Consider the following 27,934-nt stretch of genomic DNA (forward strand, 5'->3'; position numbering starts at 1 on the left):
ACTTCAGATATAATTGCTAGTAAAATTTTGATAGAATGGCTATGTGAACTACCATATTTGGAATATTTATTTATTTATTTTTGTACATGTTAATAGTGTTAAAGAGCTTGAAATATAGATTAAGAATGGGGAGTAAGTAATAGGGATTTGATGGTCTACAGAATTTTATTTTATACAGGGAAGTGAAGGGGCTTTGGCTTGTCCAGCTATAGACTACACATGACATGATGTATATTTAAAAGGAAATCAAAAATTCAAATAAAAAACAATTAAAAAATATTTAGAATTCTCTAACTATCAATATAATTTTCAGTCTCAGTTTTAATAGGGTGCCACTATATTAAATGTAACTCAATGATAATAGGCTGGGTTATCCGATAATGGAACAATCACAACTTTTCGGATCAATAATAACATAGTGTTCCGAGTGAAAACAGAAGTGGTACATGAAATACCAAATGGGAAAATGAACAATTTTTTAACGACTTCCCGTCCATAGGCTTTGCCTAATTTCATATTAAATACCGGGTAAGTCAAATCAAGCTTCCAAAGAAATAAAGCTTTTTTTCATAATTCCAAACTTTTTTCATGGTTTCCTTGCCATTGAAATTTTACAAGTTGACCTGTGCTTTTCTTACATCTAAATGATTTTTAAACAAGTTATTTGTTTTTTGTTTTTGTTTTTACTTTTCAGATTTTAAACATGTGTTTGATCATAATCTGTCACTTCTTTTAAGAAACAAGTGAAAACAGTTCAATTTTTCTAAGGTGTTGAGACAGTTTTTTTGTTTTTATTTGGTTGCTATTTGGATTCTTTCTTCTGAAAGGCTATTATACCAGCCAATGGTGAAAATGTTTTGGAGGGGAGGGGGTGTGCCGTGGTAGAATTAACCATCTCTACATTGAAGACATGCATCTATGAATGTGACATTGTGTATACATTTCTTCCTGTTTGGTTATATTCCGTCACTGACAGTGGTATGTATGGCAAGTTAACCATTTTTCACATATTGTGTATCATAATTATGACATAAAGAATTACTTTAGTCAAAGAAATTCAAACATTTTTTACTGAATCGAGGGAAAAAACTTGTTTCTTTATTGTTGTTGTTGTGGCGTTCTATTTTTACCGTGGAAACCCAGACGCGGTTTCATTGGCTATTTTAATCTAGGACATTATCTGATTGGATAAGGCTAACAGGTGCTCGACTGGTTTTAATTTTGCGTTCATTGTCTCGTTGTTTGGAATATTTTATTTACGACGCAGTCCATTGGACAGAAATCTGTCCAATACGCTTGGGGGTTTCCTGATCCCATTATGGGCAGCCATCTTGGATGGGAACCATAATAGGACAGGGAACCAGATTAATTGATCTCAACTTTTCGGATTAATTATAATCGTCGAGTGTTCCGAGTGAAAACGGAAGTGGGTACATATAATACCGAATGACACCTTTAAAACGGAAAAATGAAAGGATTTTTTACCGACTACCCCGTTCATTGGCTTTGCCTAATTTCATATTAGTTCATAAGAACTTTCCGCGCCATAGGTAGCACCTAATTTCATATTATACACTATTTCTATTAGTTCATCAGCTCCAGCTTAATCATCAATCATTTTACACTCTATATCTATATTCTACATTATTTTTTTAGCGCGTTAGGCCCAAAATTTAGTGGAGTATTGCCGTATAAAAAAGAAAATACGCAAAAAAGATAAAACTGCACCGTCTTATTCGTACCCAATATATTTCAAACTAAATTTCATGTGTTTGCTCGCCGGCACATTTTCCTTGCATTGTATGTGATAAACAATATGAGGTTAACATATAGACTGCTCAAAAATGTTTCAAAAAGGGTAAAAAGCTATTTCTTTTTTAGTATTTAAATTGTTTCTGTGCTTGGTGTGGAATTCGTTCCATATTCTGGTTTCATGTCCATGTTCACTAATTCTAAGAGAGGGATTAGGAGAAGTAAAATACTTTTTGAAGAGGGTTGTCATTTCCATTAAGTTGTTTAAGGGGTATCACTTATTAAGCTGGTTTAAAATTGATTGTCAAATGATATGATCATCACTCTCCATCAGTGGCGTAGCTTCCTTTAGGCACTGTAGGCACATGCCTACACCTTTTCCTCAGAAATGAAAAATTAAATGATTACAAAAATGCAATAAAAATTTAAGGGTAAGGGCGATAGATGTGTAGGTCCTAATTTTAGAAAATGACCTGTCACCTTATTTGAAAATATATCGAGTGTTATTTCATAACGAAAGTGTTGACGTGTTATAAAGTTATTCTGTGGTAAATCCTATCAGAGACGCCACGGATAAAAGTTTTGACAATATAAAAGTTTTTGAGCCCTTCGACTCAAAATGTAAATATCACGACCAGGATATGCCATATCTAGATATCGGTAGTGCTAGCTTTATACAACTGATGAGGAAACTAAGTGATATCTTTCGAATGAAGCCTTGACATCTTGTCTTTTATATTCTCTTCCATTCTTAAGATATTCATGATTTAATTATGTGTACGTTATGCTGTTCAAACTGCATCTCCGTCAAATCTTGAGCACAAAACGCAAAATAGAATTGAAATCTGGCAAGTTCATAAAGTCGCTTTGAAGTAAACGTGAAACATAATCTGTGTTATTACATAAGTTTTTTAAAATGTATTTTAATGATAGTATACAAGTTATGTGTTCGAATATGTAGTATCATCGTACATGTTGAACTTGAGCTGACCTATGTATAATGCTTGTTTGCGCATGCTCCGTATTTCTAGTAAATCTAAGATCACATGTTAAGGGTTTACAGAATAAATTTATATCTTGTGCTGAACACTCGTCGTGTTTTACTTTACTTCATTGTATCAACGCACTTGGTTTAATTTCTATTAATTATTGTTCATAATAAACGAACATTACAACATGGTGTCAGAATGAAAACGTTTTATAAATAACCTGGACATACGAAAAAAAATTGGAATATTTATCTTAAAAAATAAAGTTACACAATTAAATTAATATTTGAAAACAAAATGGAATTATCTGGATTGTCAGTGCCCCAAATGGACTGGGAATCTTCGAATTTACCTGAAGCTTATAATAAATTCGAACGTCACGCAAAACTAATGTTTACAGGACCTTTGAAGAAAAAGTCTGAAGAAGAACAAGTTTCTTACTTTCTATTATGGATTGGTGATAAAGGGCGGGATATCCACTGCACGTGGAAAGATATTTCTGAAGACGATGCCAAAAAGATCGACACGTACTACAGAAAATTCAGAACTTATGTGCAACCTAAGCTCAATCCAATATTTGCTAGATATAAATTCTACAATCAAACACAGGGAGAAGAAACCATCGATTCATTCCTGACAAAATTACAAATCTGTGCACGAGACTGCAGTTTTGAAAACGCAGACGAAATGATACGGGACCGTATTGTATTTGGCACAAATTCTTCTAAGGTTCGAGAAAAGCTAATTAACGAAGGTGCAGAATTGACCTTAGATAAAGCTGTACAAATCGCTCAAAATATGGAATATTCCAAACAGCAATTGAGTTCAATGGCATCTGCGGCTGACAAGGACGTTCACCACGTGGCGAGACCTAGAAAACGTTTAATCCGAAGGCGGGAAAAGCCACAAGACAGTGACGACAAAATGACCTGTTCTAGATGCGGGACAACACATCAAGAGGGCAAAACGTGTCCAGCAAAGGGAAAAACGTGCAGAAAATGTGGCAAACTGAATCATTTCCAGAAAATGTGTAAATCACGTAATACTGTGAACAATATAAATTGTGAGTCAGACTTATCGAGTGACGATCAGGATTTCTATGTATGCACGGTAAATGATTTCAATACTTCTCGACCTGATTGCGCGATGGTTAAACTCAAAATTGGCCGAAAGTCCGCCCCTGTAAATTTCAAAATAGATACAGGTTCTCAATGTAACTTGATACCTCAAGAAATGCTCAAGAAACTAGATTTCAAAGGCCCCTTGCTACCCTCTGATGATAGGTTATCTTCCTACACTAAAGACCCTATCCCAGTTTATGGAAAGGTCAATTTACCCTGTAAGTTCAAGGATAAGGAAATCATTGCATGTTTTCATGTAGTAGGCAGTAAATCTCCAGCATTATTAAGCTTACAGACTTCAATAGATCTGAGATTGATAAAACTGACCTATGCTATAGAAAAACAACCAGTCACGTTAGATAAACAAAAAATCTTGACTGATTACAATGACGTATTTAAAGGCATTGGTTTATTCCCAGGTACATGCAGTTTACATTTAAAACCAAAAGCTATACCTCAACCTGTAATATGTCCACCCAGGCGTGTACCTGTAGCTTTACAGGACCGTTTAAAAAATGAGTTGAAGTCTATGGAGGATAAAGGAATTATCCAAAAGGTTACTAGACCGACTGACTGGGTCAATTCATTAGTCTGTTTGGAAAAACCCAGCACTGGAAAGCTGAGGGTGTGCTTAGATCCTAAAGCACTAAATGACAATATCATGAGACCGCACTACCCTATGAGGACTATAGAAGACGTGACAAATCAATTGACAGGTGCTAAGTACTTCAGTGTATTAGACGCAACGAAAGGTTATTGGTCGATAAAATTGACGGACGAATCCTCATATTTGACGACATTTAATAGTCCCTTCGGTAGATATCGATATTTGCGGCTTCCTATGGGTATCAAAAGTTCCCAAGACATATTTTGTCAAAAAATCGACGAATTCTTCGAGGACGTGACGGGCGTGACGTCAATAGTAGACGATCTTCTTGTGTACGGACGGACTATCGAAGAGCACGATGCAAACCTGACACGTGTTTTGGACCGAGCACGTGAAAAGGGTATTAGGTTTAACCCAGACAAATGTGTAATCGGCTCTCAGGAAGTTAAATACTTTGGTCACGTACTGACAGCTGACGGTCTTAAGCCCGATCCCGAAAAAATCAGGGCAATTGTAGAAATGAAAGCCCCAGAAAATAAGTCAGAGTTAGAAACTATTCTTTGCATGATCACGTATCTGTCAAAATTTGATTCAAAATTGGCAGAAATGGTAAGCCCTATGCGTGACTTGTTGAAAAAAGACATTGAGTTTATATGGGACAGTGCACAAATTGACGCCTTTGAAAAGGTTAAAGTCGCAATGACTAAGGTACCAGTCTTGGCATACTATGACCCGAAAAAGCCTGTCACATTGCAAGTCGACTCGAGTGCACGTGGTTTAGGTTGCACGTGCTTACAGGACGGCAAGCCCATTGCATTTGCATCAAAGACATTGACCCCTACAGAGAGAGGTTATGCTCAAATAGAAAAAGAGACATTAGCTATACTTCATGGTCTTCGACGTTTCAAGCAATATTGTTACGCAAGACATACCAAAGTTGAATCTGATTGCAAACCTGTAGTTTCAGTTATGAAAAAAGAAATATGTCGGGCGACCCCCAGACTACAACGTCTCTTATTACAGATTCAACAGTTCGACATAGAAGTCGTACATGTTAGCGGGAAAAGCATTCCCGTAGCGGATACATTATCCCGTCATTTTGTCAAGGACACGTATCCAGAATTGTCTGACGGCTTGACGTGCACGTGCACACGGTTATTAATAGTTTACCGGTTAGCGACGGAAAATTACAAGACCTCAGACTTTCCACACAGCAAGACAGTCAGTTTCAGACACTGAAACAAACAATTATTGACGGCTGGCCTGAATCTAGGCATGAGTGCCCGAATTCCATATTAGAATTTTGGAATCATCGGGATGAACTCTCGACTGTAAATGACATAATTTTCCGTGGTCAAACATTGGTCATTCCAAGTTCATTGCGAACTGAAATGATTAACGCTGTTCATGTAGGTCATATGGGAGTGACTAAAACGCTGAACAGGGCAAAGGATATTATGTTCTGGCCAGGCATGGTCAAACAGGTCACAGACCACGTGTTAGCATGCCCTTTATGCCTAACACACAGAGCATCAAATGTGAAGGAACCATTAAATCCCCACATTGTGCCCCAAAGACCCTGGCAACATATTGCCGCTGACTTATTCACGCTTGACGGACGTGATTACCTTATAACTGCGGACGTCTACAGTAATTACTTTGAAGTCGATGCATTGCCAGAAACAAAAAGTAAAACTGTTATTAGAAAATTAACAATGCATATGGCTCGCTATGGTCAAGTAGAGACATTGAAAAGCGATAACGGGCCACAGTTTAGCTCAGAAGAATTTCAAAAATTTGCTTCTGACTGGAATTTTAAGCATGTAACATCTTCACCTGGATATAGCCAATCCAATGGTTTCATAGAAAAAATGGTCTCAATAGCCAAAAAATCAATGAAAAAATGCCACGAGACCAAAACAGACCCATATTTAGCATTTCTTGAATACCGTAACACACCTTTAAACTGCGGCTATTCCCCAGCACAACTGTTAATGGGCAGACGGTTAAAATCCATTTTGCCTACAACTAATGAGCAATTGAAACCATCTTTCATTAACCACAAATCTGTAAGAAAATCTCTGCAAGAAAACAAGGTTACGCAAAAGAACTATTACGATAAAAGTTCGAGGTCACTTCCCCCGCTAAACAAAGATGACTCTTGCAGGGTACAATTTGGGAAAACTTGGAAACCAGCCATAGTTCTAAAAAAAGAAGGGGAGAGATCATACAAAGTGCAAACTGAAGATGGCGCTATTTACCGCCGTAATCGCCGCTTCATAAACAAAACGCGGGAAAAGTTCCCTATCAATACAGAGTCCTTCCCTAATATCCTCCACCAAGGTCAAGATCCTCATGATATAATCTCAAACAAAGCACCTTTAAATGATACAGGTATTTCCCAGAATATTCAAAATCCTATTAGCCATGAAACAAGGTCAGGCACAGGTTATCAGACGCGCAGTGGTCGAGTAGTAAAACCTAATAAACGTTATAATACCGACGAATGGAGCACTGTTAATTAATCATCCGGAATTGATAGACATTATAATGTAAAGAAAAAAAAGAGAGAACAGAAATAAAATAATAGTAGTAATAATAATAAAAAAAAAAACTTTGTGACTTTAAGACTATTTAAATTGTTCTCTTCAGTATGTATATGCATTTTTAATCATCATAATTGTTTATTATCATATACAATTTTATTAACATGTGTTGCTTATTTTTTCTTTTAAAAACAGGGAGATGTAGTATCATCGTACATGATGAACTTGAGCTGACCTATGTATAATGCTTGTTTGCGCATGCTCCGTATTTCTAGTAAATCTAAGATCACATGTTAAGGGTTTACAGAATAAATTTATATCTTGTGCTGAACACTCGTGGTGTTTTACTTTACTTCATTGTATCAACGCACTTGGTTTAATTTCTATTAATTATTGTTCACAATAAACGAACATTACAACAGAATACACATCAAATTCTGCATTAATAAGCGTAGTGGTGGAGAGTTTGCTTTTAAAGCTAGCGATGCTTTTTTTTATTTATACTTAGCTGAAACTTTATTTATTCATTAAATTGCACATAAAGTAACATTTACAAACATTTCACAACAATGTAATCCAGACAAGTAAAACAATACCGCAAGTAATTTGCAAAATAAAGGTACAAAAATGTTGCGTATAAATGTAAGCTCTTTGAAAGTACAATTAAAAATAAGGAAAAAAAATTGGTTGTTGAATTATCACTATAGAGAGACTTAGGTAACTTATGGAGAAATATTAGAAGTATGTAAGGAAAAACATGATTGAAAATATCCGATTCTTTAGTTCTTAAAATAAACATGTAAATGAATATGAGCGTTCTGACATGCCAAAGTCATTCACACTGATAGGAATTCTTACAATTGCGAAATAGATTTTTGAACATTCTGAAACTACTTCGCGCGAAATACATCATTTAAATTACAAAAAATGTTTGATAATAAAAGTTCTTCGGAATTCTTTTTCTTTCATTACTGTTGGTAACGTACTTATTTAGTTACTGGAGATGTAAGTTTGCTATGTTTTTACTTTCTTTATATGTTTTACTCACGTAATCAGTCATATTCTATGTTCTATATATGTTTCACCATAAACAATAAAAAGTGGCTTTCATTTATGAATTATTGGAGCATAAAATCTTATTTAGAAAATGTATTCGATGCTGTTTGTGTGACATTAGATATTTCATCATCAATTGGTATTTAAATACCGATTGTCTGGTGTAGCAATGTGTTATTAGGGGTGCTTTGGCGTTCGATCTTCTTGATCATTGTTTTATTATTTTCTAATTATATATTAAGACAACCTTATTTTGAATTTTTAAATTTTGATATTTGCTTCAAAATTTGCATAAATGTGTTCTTTTTAAATGTATAATTCTGAATTCGTATATCATTACCCTAAAGATATTTACGGAAAAAAAAACTCTTTTTGCCAAAATGTCACAGTGGCTTTGCGTTGAGTAAGTGATATAAGTATTGTCATCTTTATATTGATGGAAAAATGTATCGCAAATGCAGCAAAATTATGAGTACTCTTCCTTCAGAACATGCCTTAACATACGCCAGAATGCAGCTATAGCAATGTAGATTTTCAAAAAATTTCGGGGGAGCATGCCCCCGGACCCCCCTAACGCAAGTGCCTACACATTGGTTTCTTTCAAGCTACGCCCCTGTCCATCTGACATAATTTTTCTCCATTTCTCCCCTTATTCCTAGAGAAAATAATCTACATATTACAGACTGCCCTCATGCTTTATTTTACTTTTTTATGTCCCCGAAGGGAGGCATAATATAATCGCACCGTCTGTCTGTCTGTACCACTTCATTTGTGTCCGGACTGTAACTTTGTCATACATGTACATTGAGGGTACTGGTCGGGGACCATCAACCGGACACTTTTTGAACATTTTTCCGTACAGATTTCATAATTTTTAACCTAAAGATAAAAATTTTAACACAGTTCAGCTAGGTTCTTCTCCTAACTAACGAACTAGTTTGTTTATTTCTGAATGTATTGACACTTATATCTGAGGCTCCACAAGGAGGGTATCAAAATTACCTAAATTGTCTACACTTCAGTACCATGTGTCCGGACAGATATGTACATGATGTGATTTAATTATGATAAAAGCTTGGGTGTTTTGATTTTTGATTTTTAACATAATATACAATAATTCAGCAACAAATGCTGAAGTTTTGGATATTCTATTGTTTACTCTTCAAATGATTATAGCTGTTATATGAGGTCAGGCATTGTTTTATTGACCCCCAAATTTCAACGTCAACATTCTTGAAATAGACATCAAATTATTACCATTTATGGAGGTTGAAATAAAATTATTTACTTAATTTTAGAATAAACATGCATTTATTGTTGATAAAAAAGTGACTGACAACCACTGAACAAAGAAAATACTAAATTAAACATTTAACGGGCCGTCCGGGTTTGGTGGTTGTCCGGTTTTGGTGGTCCCCAACCAGTAGTCCTATAAATCTGACGTCGCTTTGAGATATTTTTGCTTCTGGGCTTGACCAAAATAAGCTATAACAAGCCTGAAACATCTGATATATTGGACTAATATTGAGGGATTTTGAAATAACTGGCACAAATGTCTACCACATCAAGACGATGTGTCGCGTCCAAGAACTGCGTCCCCACCTCAAAGGTCAAGGTCACACTATCATTTTTAGCTCGACTATTCGATAAGAATTGCTGTCCTACCAACAGCTCTTGTTAAGTTACACATTATCGCAATTAGAGTAAATAGGTACACACATTGGTGTCCGGACTATAACTTTGTCCTGCATCGAATGATTTTAAAATTACTAGGCATAAATGTCTACCACATCAAGACAATGTGTCACTTTCAAGAATTACGTCTCTACCTCAAAGGTCAAGGTCACACTAACATTTTGAAGTTTCACATTATCACAAATAGAATTAATAGGTGCACACAATTGTGTCCGGGCTGTAACTTTGTCATGCATGGAAGGATTTTAAAATAATTTGGCATAAATGTCTACAACATCAAGACAATGTGTCACATCCAATAATCATGTCCCTACCTCAAAGGTCAAGGTCACACTCCCATTTTGAACTTCACTTTATCACAATTAGAGTTTATATGTACACACATTCCTGTTCGGGCTGTAACTTTGTCATGCATCAAAGGTTTTTAAAATAACTAGGCACAAATGTCTACCCCATCAAGACGACATGTCGCGACAAAGACCCATGTTCCTACCTTCAAGGTCAAGGTCACACTTATAGTTTGAAGGTACTCATTCTCTCGAGAAGAGTTTGAAGATACACACTCATGTCCGGATTGTAACTTTGTCATGCATAGAAGAATTTTAAAATAACTTTGCACAAATGTCTACCACATCAAGACTATGTGTTGTGGCTAAAGCTCATGTCCATCTGTCGTTGTGTCCCCACTTACACAACAATTATGTCCAGACTGTAACTTTGCCATGCATTGAGTGATTTTGAAATAATTTGGCACAAATGTCTATCTCATAACAACATTTTGTCACGTCCAGGAATCACGTCCCTTCTACAAAGGTCAAGGTCACACTTATATTTTGAAGGTTCATGCTATCACAATTAGAGATTACAGGTACAATAAGACAAAGAACAATATTCAGCAATTAGTTACTTTCTGCTTAAGAAACCTTTTCGTGGGCATTCGTCACTTGGGTGACAGCTCTTGTTTTTAAAGATAAGGGTGTTTTTTTTAGAAATAAATGGAGAACTGTCTGCTTATTATAACAAATATGGGGGAGAACTGGTAGTGTAGGAATTATTTTGTCAGCTGATAAGGGGAGAGTATTCTAAAATTAAAATAATAGCTTAGTAACTTTTGTCATTGATATTTTTCGATAGAATCCAATTTAGCTGACCCAAGTGTGTTATATGGAATTAGTTTCAAATTGCCACAATAAGGATTTGGCACATCACAATTCACCACAGTGAAATAACGATTCACCACAGTTTTTTTTTTTTGTTTTTTTTTTTTTTGGGGGGGGGGGAATCTCGACTTTCTCTTATTTGCTTTACAAGGGGGCGCCTATTCCTCTTGTGATGAGCCGGTCAATTACATTGACCTTCTGCAACATTTGAAACAGCCAGCACTGGGTGTAAATAATAATTCCACAGTGGGACCAAAGCAATAATAAGTTTTGACTGGTCTTAGTTAAATTAATTCAAGGAAAAGGAAATTAATTTTATTTTATTAAAAGAGAATTAAGATTTTCAATTTATTAAAGAGTAATGTAATAATAATAGAAGTATATTTACAAGAAAGTAATATGCCAAGCTGGCCTGTCTGACTTGCCCGGCTATAGACTACTGGTGTATTATTTAAAAGAAAATCAAATAAAAAATCAAAGAATATATAGAATTATATACCTATCAATGAAATTTTCAGTGTCAGTTCTAGTCGGGTGCCGCCATTTTCAATGTAACTCAATGATAATTTCATATTATATTAAAATAAAAGAAATCTTAAATGATTAATAAAACATTTATACAGTACATATATCGAACATAAATAATCCGTGTAATGCAAAAAAAAACATGTGTTATGGATTACAATAAGGAAAAAAATGATAAAGATAATTGATTTAAAAACACATTACATTGTATTTCTAAAACAATTGTCACATCTTTAATCCTAAATAATTTGTAACTTAGTGTTTTTGTGGGTTGTAGGGTATTTTGTTAGTATAGATTTTTGGGTGGTCGGAAAGGCCCAGGGCTTTGTCCATCACTGATAGCTTTTGGCCTTTTAAAGTGTTTCAGATGATAACATTTTTATTATCATCACTTATAACAAATATGATTTGTTTCATTTTATTTTTCAGAATTTATTAAAGTCAATTCGAGCTGAGGGTACATCATTTGGATTTGGAAATGAAAGTCAGAAGACAATAAATTCAAGCAAAACTGTTATAGTAGAATACAGGTTTGTTAATTTACAATAAATTAATGCATACATGTACATCATGCACTTGAAGTAATTTATAAATAAGGTCTAAGAAAGTTAACCCTTTACCCCATATATACGCGAAACAACGCACTTTCGACCCCCCCCCCCCCTTTTTTTAGGCCTCAAAGAGTGAAAAAATGTCCTATTTGGTCCCCAAACACATGTTTTCGTTTGAGAAATGTTGCTAAAAAAATTGAGCACTTTTTCGGCGCCGCCCCCCATCCAAAAGATACATCAGGGGGTTGCCAGAAGGGGGATGTGCCCCCTTCTGTTAGGGGGGTTTGAAGGGGGGCAGATTCCCCCTCATCGCCAAGAAAATTTTGGACTTGTGAGAGGCTAAAAATGACCCCAGGTCGATCATAATGTAACGTGTAACCAACGCTGAAAAGCCTTTGACTCTATCTCAATCCCTTGAGAAGTTGCAGCACTTTGAAATACATTTTGATGGAAAAAATCGAGGCAAAATAGTGATTTTGGGCAATTTTGAGATGCCCCCTCGTTGCCATGGTAACATGAAATTTAAGACTGAGCATGTCGTTACAAAGGCAATGGTCCAGTCAACATTTGTGCCAAGTTTGATTAGTATTGAAGCATTTTTCATAGTTTCATAGCAGTTTGAACTTGTAACAGGAGGCTTTTCACTGAAAACGGCCATTTTCCACAATATGCTCATGGGGGAAAGGGTTAATAATGTTGTTTTTTTCTCTGAAAATAGAATGGAATATTATTACAGAAACCAACCTCAGACCAAAATTATGATAAAAATATTCTTAACAAAAATTAATAATAAGAAATCATACCTGTTAACAAATAAATGATTGGAGGGGTGTCTGGTTTGTGGGCAGTGAAAGGCTTAAAGCCACTTACATCAAGATGGTAAAATGAAGTATAAATAGGATCAAATTTCAAATGAACTGAGAACAGTTAATAACACCTTGATAGGCGTAATGTGAGGGGTAAAAATCTAAATAAAAGGGTAATAAATAGACTGAACATTTGCTAAACATTCTGGTTCTGTTGAATAATGTCTAATATTTTCTCCTTTTCAGTTCACCCAATATTGCTAAGCCATTTCATGTTGGACATTTAAGGTCTACAATACTTGGCAATTACATAGCTAATCTGTATGAGAGACTGGGATGGAACGTTGTAAGACTGAACTACTTGGGAGACTGGGGGACACAATTTGGTAAACATTTTATATTATCTGAAATATGGTTGTATTTAAGCTGCACGCCTCCAGATAAACCAAAATATTTCAAGAAAATCAAATTTGAGAAAAAAGTACTGGGATTTTAAGAAAAGTAAAAAGATTCAAGATTAAAGTAATAATTTCTATGTTATGTGCGATTAATGACCAATTTTGCAGTGTTTTCAACCATATTTCTACTGCCTTAGTAATGCAGTTAGGGCTATTTTTGCACATTTCAAGCTTTTTTTTCCGATTTACATGGGTTGTATGTGCTGCTTGCAATGTTGAAATTATTATCTTTGTTCACTTCACAATATTTTACTTTTCTATGCATTTTCTCAATTTTCATAAAAATTAGCATGAATTTAGAGGTGTGCTGCTTTAAAAGACAAGCTTTTGGAAATTAAGATCTTTGTTAATGGTCACACTCCTGTAAAGTTACCATCGAAACAACAAACTTCTAATGGCCAACAATATAAAACTTGGACAGACTTGATGAATCTGGAGGCTGGTCTTGATCTATTCTGGTGTGCAAATGTGTCCATGGCCGAGTGGTTTAGGTCTCTGACTTCAAACCACTTGCCCCTCACCACTGTGGGTTTGAATCCAGACAGGGACTTTAGATTCTTTCATCTGAGGAAGCTATTCAGCCAGCTTATGGAATATCAGTGGTTCTACACAGGTGCCCATTCTTGCCTGAAACAATCTGATGTCTTTCTCAACCAGTAAAGCTGGAAAGTCACCATAATATATATATTATGACCTTTACTGTGTTGGTGCGCCATAAAACCAAACCAAAAAACAAAAAAAAATATATATCTATATATACTGGTGTGAAGGCTTGCAATATTCTACACTAGTGTTGAGTCTGGCCTGGTTCTATAAGCATAGATTTATTAAGTTTGAAATTGAGTGTAAATTTATGAATACGAAAACTGTCAATAACTTATCTTTGATATCTCTATTATAAACAGGTTTATTAGCTGTAGGATTTCAAAGATACGGAAATGAGGAAGATCTTCAGGCAAATGCTTTGCATCATCTGTTTGAAGTACGTATTTGTTTTTTAATGTGCTTTATTACAATACTGTATATGAGCCGCCCAATGACAAAACCAACATAATGGGTTTGCGACCAGCATGGATCCAGACCAGCCTGCGCTTCGCGCAGTCTGATCAGGATCCATGCTGTTCGCTTACAAACCCTATAACAAGTAGAGACACTAATAGCGAACAGCATGGATCCTGATCAGACTGTGCGGATGCGCAGGCTGGTCTGGATCCATGCTTGTCGTAAACCCATTATGTTGGTTTTGTCATGGCGTGGCTCATATTTTGATTTAAAAATCCCCAGAATCAAAACTTAATACATGTAGTTTTAAATGCAAGGAGGAAAGTCATAATTGCAAATGAAGCACACAAAAAATTAGTGCAGTAAGATTTTTTTTTTTGTTAAAATATATGGCTTAAATTGAAATAATTTCTTGCTGCCTGGAGTTAAGTCAAAATTACAGGTGTATTTTACAAAATCAGCACACAAAATATTGATGTTTTAAGTGTTTTAAGCTAGTGTTAATTAGTTGGGGGGTTTTTTGGTCAAAATATGCATAGCTGAAGTGAAAGGCATTCACCACTGCCTAGAGTTTATATTTTATGCCCTCACTTTTTTCTCACTTCACATAAACCTGTTGTTTATTTAGATATATGTGAAGATAAATGAAGATGTAGCTGCAGAAAAGAAAGAAGGTAAAAGTGTGACACACCAGGAGGGCATGGAAGCATTCAGAAAAATGGAACAAGGTTAATGAATGTGCATGTACTTTTTTTAACACTTAACACCTTATATTTAAAGGCAGCATATCTCTTAGATTTTTATGCTCATATTTTAGGAAATATAAAGAAAGTGTTTTATGTAGCAAAAATATTTTCAGTGATCAAAATTTTAATAATAAAGTAGTTAAAGCTATCATAAAGCTATCACTTATTTTCAAAATCAAAACATGTGTATATGTAGCTGTACTTTTATAAGTCGGTGAGTCCTTACCTTACTAGCAGCTGATTAATTTACCTACACGACCAATGCAGACCAAGATCAGCTGTCACATCCCTGTCTTAGCTTTCTGGAGACTGATTAAATTTACCCACACAACCAATCAGATGGCACATCCCTGTTTTAACTTGCCGGTGGTTGATTAAATTTACCTACACAACCAATGCAGACCAAAAGAGAAGTCCATTTAAAATAGTTTAATATGGTTTTAAATTATTATTTCTCATTCAGCATGTAAAGTGTAACATTGATGTAAATATTTACACATTTCATAATCTCTTAAAACCTTTATGCATTTGTTTAATGTTTTAATATTTTCAAAAGATATTTGTTCTATTGGAGGCACGCAGCTGAATTGTGAGTCAATGAAGTAAAATTCAAATGTTTCATGAAATGGTGTCTATTGGTGACTCAGAAGTTGTTATGAGCGGGAAAGTATACATAGAAAAATCAAACAAAAAAACTGCACGCTGCAGCTGGGACCGGCTGCGAAGCCAGAAACCGGTTTTTTATGAAAATATATATATTTGAGCCGTGTCACGACAAAACCAACATAATGGGTTTGCGACCAGCATGGATCCAGACCAGCCTACACATCCGTGCAGTCTGATCAGGATCCATGCTGTTTGCTTACAGACCCTATTCAAGTAAAGAAACTGCTAGCGAACAGCATGGATCCTGATCAGACTGCGGGAATGCGCAGGCTGGTCTGGATCCATGCTGGTCGCAAACCCATTATGTTGGTTTTGTCGTGACGTGGCTCATATATATATTTCTTTTTTCTCCAGTATTTGTTATAATTTTTGTTGGTTTGATTTATTTGCAGGTGATACTGAAATGCTCAACATTTGGCAAAGATTTAAAGACATCAGTATACAGGAGTATTCTAAATTGTATCAGGTATATTATTCTATATTCTAACATATTACAAGGTGCAACATTAACTTGAACACTACAAAAAGAAAAAATACATGTACATAATTATGGTAAAATGTGGCTATTGAATTTTAACTACCACCCCTTCCTTTGTATTTTTACTGTGATAAAATGTAGCTGTTGATTCCCCCCCCCCCCACCCCATTTATTTAAAACATTACTGTGTCAAAAGGAGAGAAAAATGAGTAGCCTCACTGAGAATCGAACTCATGAATCTGTTATGCCGTAGCCAGACCATACCACTTTTCTATCCAGCCTCTAACATTTTCACTTTTAACCCTTTCACTGCCATAGGGACGGCATATGCCGTCCCTATTATTTACGGCGTATTTGCCATTATGGACGGCTTTTGCCGTTTCTATAATTATAATAATAATTATAATAAAAATAATTATAATAATAATCATAACAAATATATAGATAATTAAACCATCGACAATAATTATTATTATACTAGCAGATTTGGAAATATATAAAATTATTATAATACTAATAACAAATAATAATAATAATATTAATTAATAATATAGTTAAATTTCTTAGAAAATCTTCTGGCAAATAGGTGATCAATAAATAAATAAATAACCCTCTGGCAGTGAAAGGGTTAATAAGTGCCTAATTTTAGATTTATTTCCCTTTATCAGATTTACTTTACAAACTTTTTTCCAAACAATAACTCCAAAAATACTTGAGGGATTCTCTTCAAATTTCATACACTGACATAGCACATTGGTAGGAAGTGCAGTGTGCAAGAATAATAACTCTCTTTTGCTTAGTTTTAGAGTAAGTCCCCATTATCAGATTTACTTGAAAAACTTTGTCCGAAGCATATCACCAAAAAAAGTCTTTGAAAGATTTTCAACAAAGTTAATGCACTGCCTTTCACCACTAAAAGTTCAATTCCTGACAGGGACTGTGGATTCCTTTATGTGTGGAAGCTGTCAAGCTAGCTTACAGAACTCAGGTGCTTGTTCTTTCATGAAATATTGCATGTAGTGGTACCTGGGGTCCTTTTTCCACTAATAAAGCTTGAAAGAAGCCATATGACCAATACTGTATTAGTGTGATGTAAAATCCAACCATCCAAAATTATTAACAGTTTTGACCCAATTTTATTTTATTTTCATCTATTTTTAGATATGTTATCTATTTTTAGAGCTCGTATTTAATTTTAGAGATTAGGTGTGACATTCACAGAGTACCATTCAGAGTCAATGTACGATAAAGAAGCCATATCATTAACAGAAAGGTTAAAGCACACGGGGATACTACAGACGGACAGGTTTATTACCCTTTCATATACAAGCTATCTTGGAAAGAGTTTAAGTTCATAACAAAATGATGCAAATAGTTCAAGCTTGTAGCAAAAAGATGCAAACAGTCTAAGTTTGTAGCAAAAGATGCAAATAATTTAAATTTGGAACAAAAAGATGCAAACAGTTTAAGTTGGTAGCAAAAAGATGCATATACATGTAGTTTAAGTTTGTAGCAAAAAGATGCAAATAGGTTAAGTTTGTAACAAAAAGATGCAAATAGTTTAAGTTTGTAACAAAAAGATGCAAATAGTTTAAGTTTGTAACAAAATGATGCCTATATTTTAAGTTCCTAGCAAAACGATGCAAATTGTTCAGAATAGATTCTGCTGTAGCTGGGATTTGAACTCTTGACCATCCACTTATAAGCAAAAGTAGCAAAGCTATAGACCACTGAGCCATAGAATTAATTCCCTGAGGCAGTCATCAGACGTTTTAGTTATAGTTATGAAGTTAGGTGTGCACTCAACCATAACAATATGTAGTTTCTAGTGTTGGAGAAGTGACCATGTCAGGTACATAAAGTTATTATGATGTTTCCATAAGATTGTAAATGTCTGGTTAGCTCAATAGTGTTGGACTCTGAATCGGACAATCTGGGTTCGAATTCTGGATGGTGCAACTTTCGTTGTGATTTATCATGAAATCCTTTCAATGTTCAAACTCCCTGTGTGGCTAAGGTGTCTGCCTCTCAACCCAGAGATCATGGGTTCAAGCCCTACTCGGGTTACGACCATGTTTCTTCATATGACACCGGTACTGGTTGGTTCCAGGAAGCGGACTCGAAAGTGATTTATATAAGTTGCAAGAACTTGTTTCGCAATCGAGCTTAAATAGATATGTTTAAGCTCTATGTACCTTCTGTACCACTGTACAGAAGTTATCAGTTCCTTGTGAAAGTGATGGCAACTAGTAATGGTAAACTGTTTGACAGTATGCCCAGGAACAATGCGTGGCTGAACTGTGTGCTATGGTGAATTGAAAGTGGCTTACTGCCATGATCCGGAGGGCTAAATACCAACACCACCACCTCAGTGCAGTGTAAGAAATTTGGATTTGAATCGACTAGGCTGGTCAGACTACCAGATTGGAATATTCACTAGCCCAAAAGACATTTCACTAGCAATTGATTCATTTGTCCAAAATAGTTGTTTATATTGCCTCTGAATATACAGTAGCCTGGTGAAAAGTTGGTAGCCCGAGGAGAAATTTAGTAGTCGGGCTATCGGACTACTGCTAGTTTCTAACACTGTCAGTGTAATAGTTTAAAACACATTTTTGAACATCAATAATATCTTGTCTTTGCTTAGTTTTTACAAATATGTTACTGATCTTCGCAGGTGACTTGTTTTATTTCAGTGAAGGTAAAGGGTATATTCAAATAGAATCAGATAAAGGTATACCAGATAAAGTGAATATTCTGAAAAGTGATGGTACAACATTGTATATTACAAGGTGAGATTTTTTTAAACAATCAAACAACACAAAATAATGATGCAGTTTATTTTTAGATGAATTATTAGAAGATTAGGAAGAACTATATAACCCACTGGGCATCAGCATTAGGATAATGTAACATTCAGGCATTTGATGCTGTTTAATTCCTATTCACATGAAACTTCTTAGATCCTTTGATTTCATAATATTGTAGGTCACTGCCCAAGGCAAGTGGCCAAGACACATAGTTCTAGCATGGTTCATGGCTGAATTTTAGTAATTAATAAACATAAAATTTGCTTTGATAAAATATAGCATGCATTATCATTCTCCCCACGTAACGGAAAGTAAAAACTGTAACGGAAAGTAAAAACTGTAACAGAAAGTAAAAACTGTAATACCTGCAAATTCAGCTTCATGTCACCTCAATTACAAACTTTGATAACTGAATTTTAAAGTGGATTGGTCTACAATGGGCACATTGTCCTGAAGTATTTCAAATATTGATAAGAACAATAGAAATGTATTATTTGGATATTCTTACTGTATATTTATGGAAAACTAAACTTTAATAGAGTTTTTAAGTGATTTAGTATGATGTGATTATATGTGATGAAAACTAATATTTTGTTCTAGAATACTTTATTATCTGCCATATATTGGTATATCATATTGGATCATGTATCTAATACTTGCCAGCAACATCCACAAATAATTCTTTCATGGTTCGTTGTCATGTATGATACAAAATAACACCAACATGATTCTATATGGTATTACAAATTTTCATGATGGACCAATTCCCTTTAAAGCTACATTAAATTAATTTCATAAAAAAAAAAAAGAAATAACGGTAGCTATATTTCATTAATTAAATATGTTTCATATCAACTCCCGTTCTTATTTTGGTGTCCAGACAACCAAAATGAGTTTTATAAGCCACAAATCTACGACCTCATTGTGGCGAAATTGGAAGTACAATTTCTATTTGCATGAGAAACTCCACCTTTGGGTCATTCATGTCAATAGAATATCGACAAACATTTTTAAGTAGCAGTCCAAATTTAACGGTATATTTCCGCATTATATTACGCATGTTTTCATACAAATTCCATCTTTTTATGAGATGATTACTTTTTGTAAACAACAGGGCTAATGCACCGTGAAACTAAAAAGGTAAAAGTTTGTTTGCACAAGAATATCTCATATTTGCTGTGATCCACATGGTTACAATTGATTTTACCATTGTGATGTAGCGCATACATGAGCTAATTATACAAGTCTTCATTTGCATGGTAAAATTTGTATATGAATTTTAGTGTTACCGTGGGATTTTCCTTTCAAAATCATAACTTATGAACAATTTTTAATGAGATTTACAACCATACTATTAAAATTGTTAACAAAACTTTAAAATGCTTGGTTTTTAAGCCGACGGAAATATATGTTTACATATCTTATTTAATGTAGCTTTAAAGTGTTTTACTATGTGTGTGTACATTTACATGAAGGAGTTATCTCTCTTTACAGGGATATTGCTGCCATTATGGACAGAGCAGAGAAGTACAAGTTTGATAAGATACATTATGTTGTAAGTTATAATTAGCATGGGATTTTTCTACTTTTTTTGCACACAGAACTATAGCTTTGATTCATGAGTAATTATAGCTAGATTCTTTCAAATAATTAAGCCTCATAGAAAATGTTTTACAGTTTCTTACAAGCCTGCTGAGTTCATTAAGGTGAATGTGTGGTATGTGGACTTTGAATATATATAAGGAGGAAGTCACTACTTTTCATGATAATTTAGTTGACAATTATGTTAAGCCCTTCAACAATGTTATAATTAATTCTGGTAGAGTAGTTACGTGAGAGAACAAAAATCAAATTGGTTCTAAGAAATCAGTGGTACATAATCTAGGAAATAGGTTGTTATTGGGTTCCAAACCTAGAAAACAGGTTGTTATTGGTACATAATTTTGGAAGCAGGTTGTAATCGGTACATGACCTAGAAAATAAGTTATTATTGGTACATAATTTAGGAAATAGGTTGTTATTGGGTACCAAACCTAGAAAACAGGTTGTTATTGGTACATAATTTTGGAAGCAGGTTGTTATTGGTACATAACCTAGAAAATAAGTTATTATTGGTACATAATTTAGGAAATAGGTTGTTATTGGGTACCAAACCTAGAAAACAGGTTGTTATTGGTACATAATTTTGGAAGCAGGTTGTTATTGGTACATAACCTAGAAAATAAGTTATTATTGGTACATAATTTAGGAAATAGGTTGTTATTGTGTACCAAATCTAGAAAACAGGTTGTTATTGATACATAATTTTAGAAGCAGGTTGTTATTGGTACATAACCTAGAAAATAAGTTATTATTGGTACATAATTTAGGAAATAGGTTGTTATTGGGTACCAAACCTAGAAAACAGGTTGTTATTGAAACATAATTTTGGAAGCAGGTTGTTATTGGTACATAACCTAGAAAATAAGTTATTATTGGTACATAATTTAGGAAATAGGTTGTTATTGGGTACCAAACCTAGAAAACAGATTGTTATTGATACATAATTTTGGAAGCAGGTTGTTATTGGTACCTAGAAAAACAGGTTGTTATCAGTTGTTGGTAACTTATTACCTAAATATTGTGAAATGTGTTATTTTTAGTCCCCTACCGGTTTACCGGAGGGGACTTTAGGTTTACCCTTCGTCCGTCTGTCTGTCTGTCAGTCCGTCCGTCAACAAAACTGGATCCCGCGATAACTTGAAAAGTACTGGAAATATTTTTATGAAACTTGATATATGGATAGATGGCAGTATGGAGATTATGCACGTCTTTTTGTTTTCTTCCTATGTTGAAAATTCTGGTTGCTATGGCAACAAATAGGCTGAAAATATGGCAAATTTTACACATAAACTGGATCCAGTGATAACGCAAAAAGTACTGGAAATATTTTTATGAAACTTGAAATATGGGTAGATGGCAGTCTGGAGATTATGCACGTCTTTTTCTTTTCTTCCTATGTTGAAAATTCTGGTTGCTATGGCAACACATAGACTGAAAATATGGCAAATTTTACACATAAACTGAATCCAGTGATAACTCAAAAAGGACTGGAAATATTTTTATGAAACTTGACATATGGGTAGATGGCAGTCTTGAGATTATGCCTGTCTTATCTGTTCTTCCTATTTTGAAAAAATATTGGTCGCCTTGGCAACAAATAGGCTTAAAACATGGCAAATATAACAATATTTGTGATTAGTCAAAAAGAGCTGAAAATTTTTATGAAATTACATCTTTAATTCAAGAGTTATCTCCTCTTTAAGAATTTTGCTTTTAAAATGTTATATTTTGGTAACAGGGATGTTTCAAATATTAACTTTAGAGTGTCCTTCAGTCCGTCTGTCTGTCTGTTCATATAAACTGTTTCCTGTGATCACTTTTAAAGAACTTTTCCAACAAATTTACTTAAAATAGAGAAAAATTGAAACATTAGTGAATGGCCAATGGCCCTTCAGAATGTTGATGGGGTTCTAACTGGTAGGGGACTTATGGATTGCTTGCAATACTATGATAATTGCTTGTTCTTTTTGAAATCTGCACTTCAAGGTTTTGTTTATGATTTTATAAATGATATTTTGTTCTTTGATCTATCAATTTTTAAATATACTTGTTTTAGGTAGAAAATGCCCAGCATATGCATTTTAGTCATCTGTGTGGTGCCATGAATAGATTTCCTGAGTGGAATAATAGGTAATGACTTCTTTCTTTACTAAATGCCTCTAAAGGAAAAACTTTTCATGTCTTAGTTCAAGGCATTGCCAAAGATGATTGAAGTGTTAATATTAAAGCGTGTTCATTTCGTTATATCCAATTGGTTGTAATTAACCCTTAATTGATGTAATGGACTTGGCCTATTTTTAGTTTTGGAACTCCACATACGTCCAAAAGCTTAAAAATATTAATTGGAAATTCTCACATAGATCAACTGGGGCACTAAAACAGAAAAATATGCAACAAAAATAAAGAAATATACTCAGAAATAGATTAAAGATAGTATTTTTGTGCTATTAAGATTTGAGTAAAAATGGTAGCAACGCTTTTTAATTTTTGGTCATTTTTTCACAAAAAGAGTTATTTTTCTGGAAAAAACGAAGAGAACAAATGATCTGAAATTTTGCACACAATTTATTATTAATTTCAGGACTTTCTAAAAATACACATCCCTTGAGTTCAGTGGAGCGTATTTAAGATTTATAATGGAGGTTGGACAAGTCCATTAAAGAAATTTAGCAGGCAAGAGTGTTTCGCACAATATGGAACACATACTGATCATTTCTTGCATATCAGACTGGTGTTTCTGTTAGTTTTACCTATGCCTAAAATTTCATCTGGCAAAGGTGCCAGATAAGTCGCATGCTATACAGTGGCATGCTTAGGATGACGTAATTTTGCTGTTATGAATGAAGTTGTAATTTCATATGCTGTTGTTAGAAAATAGTTGCAGATGTAATGACATAAATGTCCATGGAAAATTGTTGAATTGCTGTAAATAATTTAAGATATGATGGAGTATGGTAGGATAATTACAAGAAAAAATATCTGACGTATGTTTGTTGTTCGGATCGGTATATCTGTTCCTCGGGGAACCCGCCTCTCGGAAAGGGTATTTCGATCTGAACTGCAACATATGACAGCTATTATTGATAATATTTACATAATTAAAAGGAACTAGTATTGTATCATATGAGCCGTGTCATGACAAAACCAACATAGTGTGTTTGCGACCAGCATGGATCCAGACCAGCCTGCGCATCCGCGCAGTCTGATCAGGATCCATGCTGTTCGCTTACCAACCCTATTACAAGTAGAGAAACTAATAGCGAACAGCATGGATCCTGATCAGACTGCACGGATGCGCAGGCTGGTCTGGATCCATGCTGGTCTCAAACCCATTATGTTGGTTTTGTCATGACGTGACTCATACATATATTTATACAGTATTTTGTTTCCTCTACATGACAGATTGAATGAAGATCTCCATGTAAAGTTTGGTAGAATTGAAGGAATAAGCACAAGAAAGGGCAATGTGGTTTTTCTGAAGGATGTTTTAGATGAAGCAGCGAGTAGATTTAAGACATCAATGATGGCAAAGAAAAGTAAGTATCAAAAACAAACTATTTTTAGAAATAATTTATCCCCAACAGTGATTTTACAACTTGTAAAAATCACAGTTTAGAGTTCGGATGTGAGGAATAAAAGCACATGGTCGTAGCTAGAATGATATAATGCTTTGAAAACCTGAACCACAAATTTTCAAATTTCATGAATGGCCCATAACTCTGTCAAAGTCCATGCTAGAGACAGTAACCTCCTATTATGAACTTAAATAAGTGTATGAAGTTACATGTGATTGAGGAGATATGCTATTGTACCAGAAATTATAAGTAAAACTTGTACCAAAGTATACACCAACACTGATGCTGATGCCCATGTCCATGTGAGTAGAATAGCTCCACTATTCTACTAATAGTCAATTAAAAAATATGAATTTGTATGTGCATATCACTAAATACTATCTGTTCAATAAAAACAAATGCTTTTATAAATTTTCAATATTTTATCTTATGCAGAAAATAATTTGACATTAATGGAATAACAAACAACATAATGTATGTTTAACTATATGCTATATAATCAGTTCAATAAAAACAAACGCTTTTCTTAAGCTTTAGACGTTTAGTTTTCTTCAGAAAAAATTGACGGTTTTAACTATATGCTAAAATTCTTCCTCATAAAAGACAAGTTTTTCGCTTGAATGATTTTCAGTTGAGTTATTGCCCTTGAATATAAAATGTGTCTTGCCCAGTTAATGATTTTTTGGTCTCTGGCTACACAGTAGCTGCAACTTGCGGTTGGCTGTCATGAGGCGACACATGTGATCACTGATGGCCCATGTTACTATCAAGCATTGAGTAAAGGACACTGTCCTACCAACAGCTCTTTTTTGTGAACAAATATTTGGTTGTTTATAGCATAAAGCATAATTAATGATCTTTTTTATGTACATTTATATTACAATGACTAGATTATATTAAGATTTGAATTCTGTTTAGGAGTAGTTCTTGTTATTACAGATTATAAAATTGATGAAAAAGACATAGATGCCGTAACTGAAGAGTTGGGGAAAAGTTCAATAATTGTTCAGGATCTCGGCCAAAGACGCATAAAGAATTACAAATTCAATTGGGAAAGAATTATGTACAGCGCAAAGCTGCAATATTGTCATGCTAGACTTTGTAGGTAAAAGTAATGAATTAATTACAGTGAGATTTGAAAGTTTAGAAAATTTTTATTCTTGATGTCTGGATTTATTTTGCCTATTCTTGCTGTTCCGCCTTTTGTGTTTTTTTTTTTAACCAAAATGTCTGGTTATTAGAATTTTGAATGATGAACCGACCAAGTGGCAGGGCATAAGCAATTCTTCTCATGATTATTTCCCCCTATATTTTCAGGGGCTTTCACACAAACTTTCTGAGAATGATTGTTATCAAGTGCTTTGGTTGATATTGTAATTTAATCATATTTTTTGCAGAAACATTGCTCTTTCCTTTTAACATATATTGTCACCTCAGTGCAATAAGCCAATAACTGATTAACTCCTATTAAATTTAGAAGAACTTATTCCGTTACTGCACTAAGGTGATGAAATTATTATGTAATATTTGGGTAAAACCTGTAGACTACCTATCCCTTTTGTGTTTTTCAATATCAAGGCTTCTTTACTTTTGGCAGCTCAATTTTTAACTTGTCTGTTGCCAAGGAAAAACTTCAGCTTCTATGATTACAGCTTTGTTGTTGTTGTCATGCAAAAACTTTAATGAAAGTCACTGTTCAAACATTTTAACACTTAACCTGCTGTAACCAAAAGAGATTAGCCTTTGTCTCTAGCATAGAGCCAGACCAGCCCATACATACGTGCAGCCATACTAGGTTTTATACTTTTGGTAGCTCAATTTCTATATTTTGATATTGACTTTCTTTAAAATTCAAATAGACTGTTCCAAAAGATAAAGCAGGGTGAAGCCATTACACAAATTTAGCACGTTAAGGGATAATAAGTATCAATACGAAAGTTAGTTGAAAAAAGGAAAAGCATTGCAATGCTTTCAACTCAATTCAGGCTTAGAATCGCACAAAAGATTGATTTTCAAATAATTTTTAGCATATTTCTCTATTATCTCTTGTATATTTTGCAAGTTGATCTGTGCAAGAATTTCAAATTTTATGTTTTAAGGCTTTTAGACTTTCGGCTTTAAGGCTTTCCAGCATGCCTCCAAATTTATGCTAAATTTTCATGAAAATTTTGAAAAAGAATTTAAAAGTATAGTGTTGTGAAGAGAACAAAAAAAGTAATTTACACATTGCAAACAGCACTTATGGTGATAAACACTGCAAAATCAATCATTAATAATGACATGGCACAACATGTAAATTATTACTTGAATTTTGAATCTTTTTTAATTTTCTTAAAGTTTGTACTTCTTCCCTATTTTTAAGTATTGGGAATAAAATTTTTTGCTATCTTAGGCTTTTCAGCTTTTTTAAATCTCATCATTTAAAAAAATTTTAAAAATATATATCACTAAGTTAAATAATTTTTCAGTATAGAAAAGGGAAGGGATGGGTTACTTTTAGATGAAGAAATTTTTCAGAAATCCATTAAAACAAACTCAAGCAAACAGAACTATTTTCACATTTGAGAATAATAAATAAAATATTTATATTTATTTTAGTCCCAACTACTTTGAAGATTTTGTTTCGCCCAAAGGGAACCAAATAAAGAAAACCCCAACCCCCGGGGCTTGGCACTTTTTTAGGATAAAAGTAAAAAAATTTTAATTTTAAAGTAAATATAAGTTATAATTTTTAAAAATTAAAAATATGACCGGCCCATTGAGAAAAGGGGCACTCGGGCATATATGACGTAACGTCAAAAACTTCGGGAAATGGAGAGCGGCTAATGACAGCGATTTTTTTCGTCGCCATACTAGTTTCGGTGCGCGAGATTTATAAAGTATTGGCTGTATATGAATTGTTTGAGGAAATGGACGAATTTGAAGGTAAAAAACAAACATTATATTATATTTATTTTTAAAAAATTGGTGTCTAGTCGTTGTTACTGTCATATTTATTGACTTTTTAAACACGTCTGCTGTTCGCTATCGTTTGCAGCTTTAATCCCGGTCTACGAATTATTCACAGCAAAACTGTACATTAATTTTAAATGATGTCACACTTTGCAATTTCTGTCAGTTTATGCCATAGTTGTTAATTTAAACTGAATTTTATTAGCGCTGTATTGATTTTTTTCTTTTGACAGCAGTGTTTACATAAATGCTAAGCGACGTGATTCTCTCCCCTGTTTGCTATTTTTAGCAAAAATTATTTTATATAATAAATATTGATAGCCTAGCATTACATGTGTCCGTGGCTCAGTGGATACAGCGTGTGCGTTGCGTGCGCGTCGATCGTGGTTCGAAACCTCGTTCTGTCTTTATTTATTCTTTTTTTTACATTTAATCTTTAAATGTTCTTTCAAATACTTTTTCGATTATTTTAGGAATTAAATGGATTATTTGAATCATTTGGAGTACCTGCCGAGCAGAGTCAAACATCAACAGAGGTTGATATTCCTGAAGATCTGAGCCAGGAGTTTGAAGTCAGTTGACAGTGACCCAAGAACAGTCTGACACAGAACAGGTAGTGAATGAAAGGATTGAAGAAGTGATTAGAAATTATGACACTGTAAATTCCAGGGAATCAGACTCAGACAGAGACACTGATGGCGCATCATGTAACAGAGCCTGTAATGTTTGTACGTGTAAAGTTGATTGCCTTCTCTAGTTTGACAAAGCTAGTGTTGACAGTCACATACTTTCTATGAGAGAGATTGACAGAAGAAATGAAGCAGAGATTTTCATTAC

The 27,934-nt window shown here is 34.2% G+C and overlaps 1 protein-coding gene across 1 annotated transcript; it reads left to right on the forward strand.

Moving 5' to 3' along the window:
- The first annotated feature begins 1,723 nt into the window (after positions 1–1,723).
- LOC132716245 (probable arginine--tRNA ligase, mitochondrial) lies at positions 1,724–27,894 on the forward strand. Its single transcript, XM_060699480.1, has 13 exons — positions 1,724–1,858; positions 11,881–11,981; positions 13,055–13,194; positions 14,172–14,248; positions 14,897–14,996; positions 16,073–16,146; positions 17,358–17,464; positions 18,855–18,950; positions 20,463–20,523; positions 22,627–22,700; positions 23,973–24,106; positions 25,085–25,246; positions 27,767–27,894. The coding sequence occupies exons 1-13, from the start codon at positions 1,817–1,819 to the stop codon at positions 27,892–27,894; spliced, it is 1,296 nt and encodes a 431-aa protein (XP_060555463.1). The 5' UTR covers positions 1,724–1,816.
- Positions 27,895–27,934: the final 40 nt, after the last annotated feature.

This window comes from Ruditapes philippinarum, unplaced genomic scaffold, assembly GCF_026571515.1.
Source record: "Ruditapes philippinarum isolate M1 unplaced genomic scaffold, ASM2657151v2 ctg1807_1_1_1_1, whole genome shotgun sequence".
Lineage (NCBI taxonomy): Eukaryota > Metazoa > Mollusca > Bivalvia > Venerida > Veneridae > Ruditapes > Ruditapes philippinarum.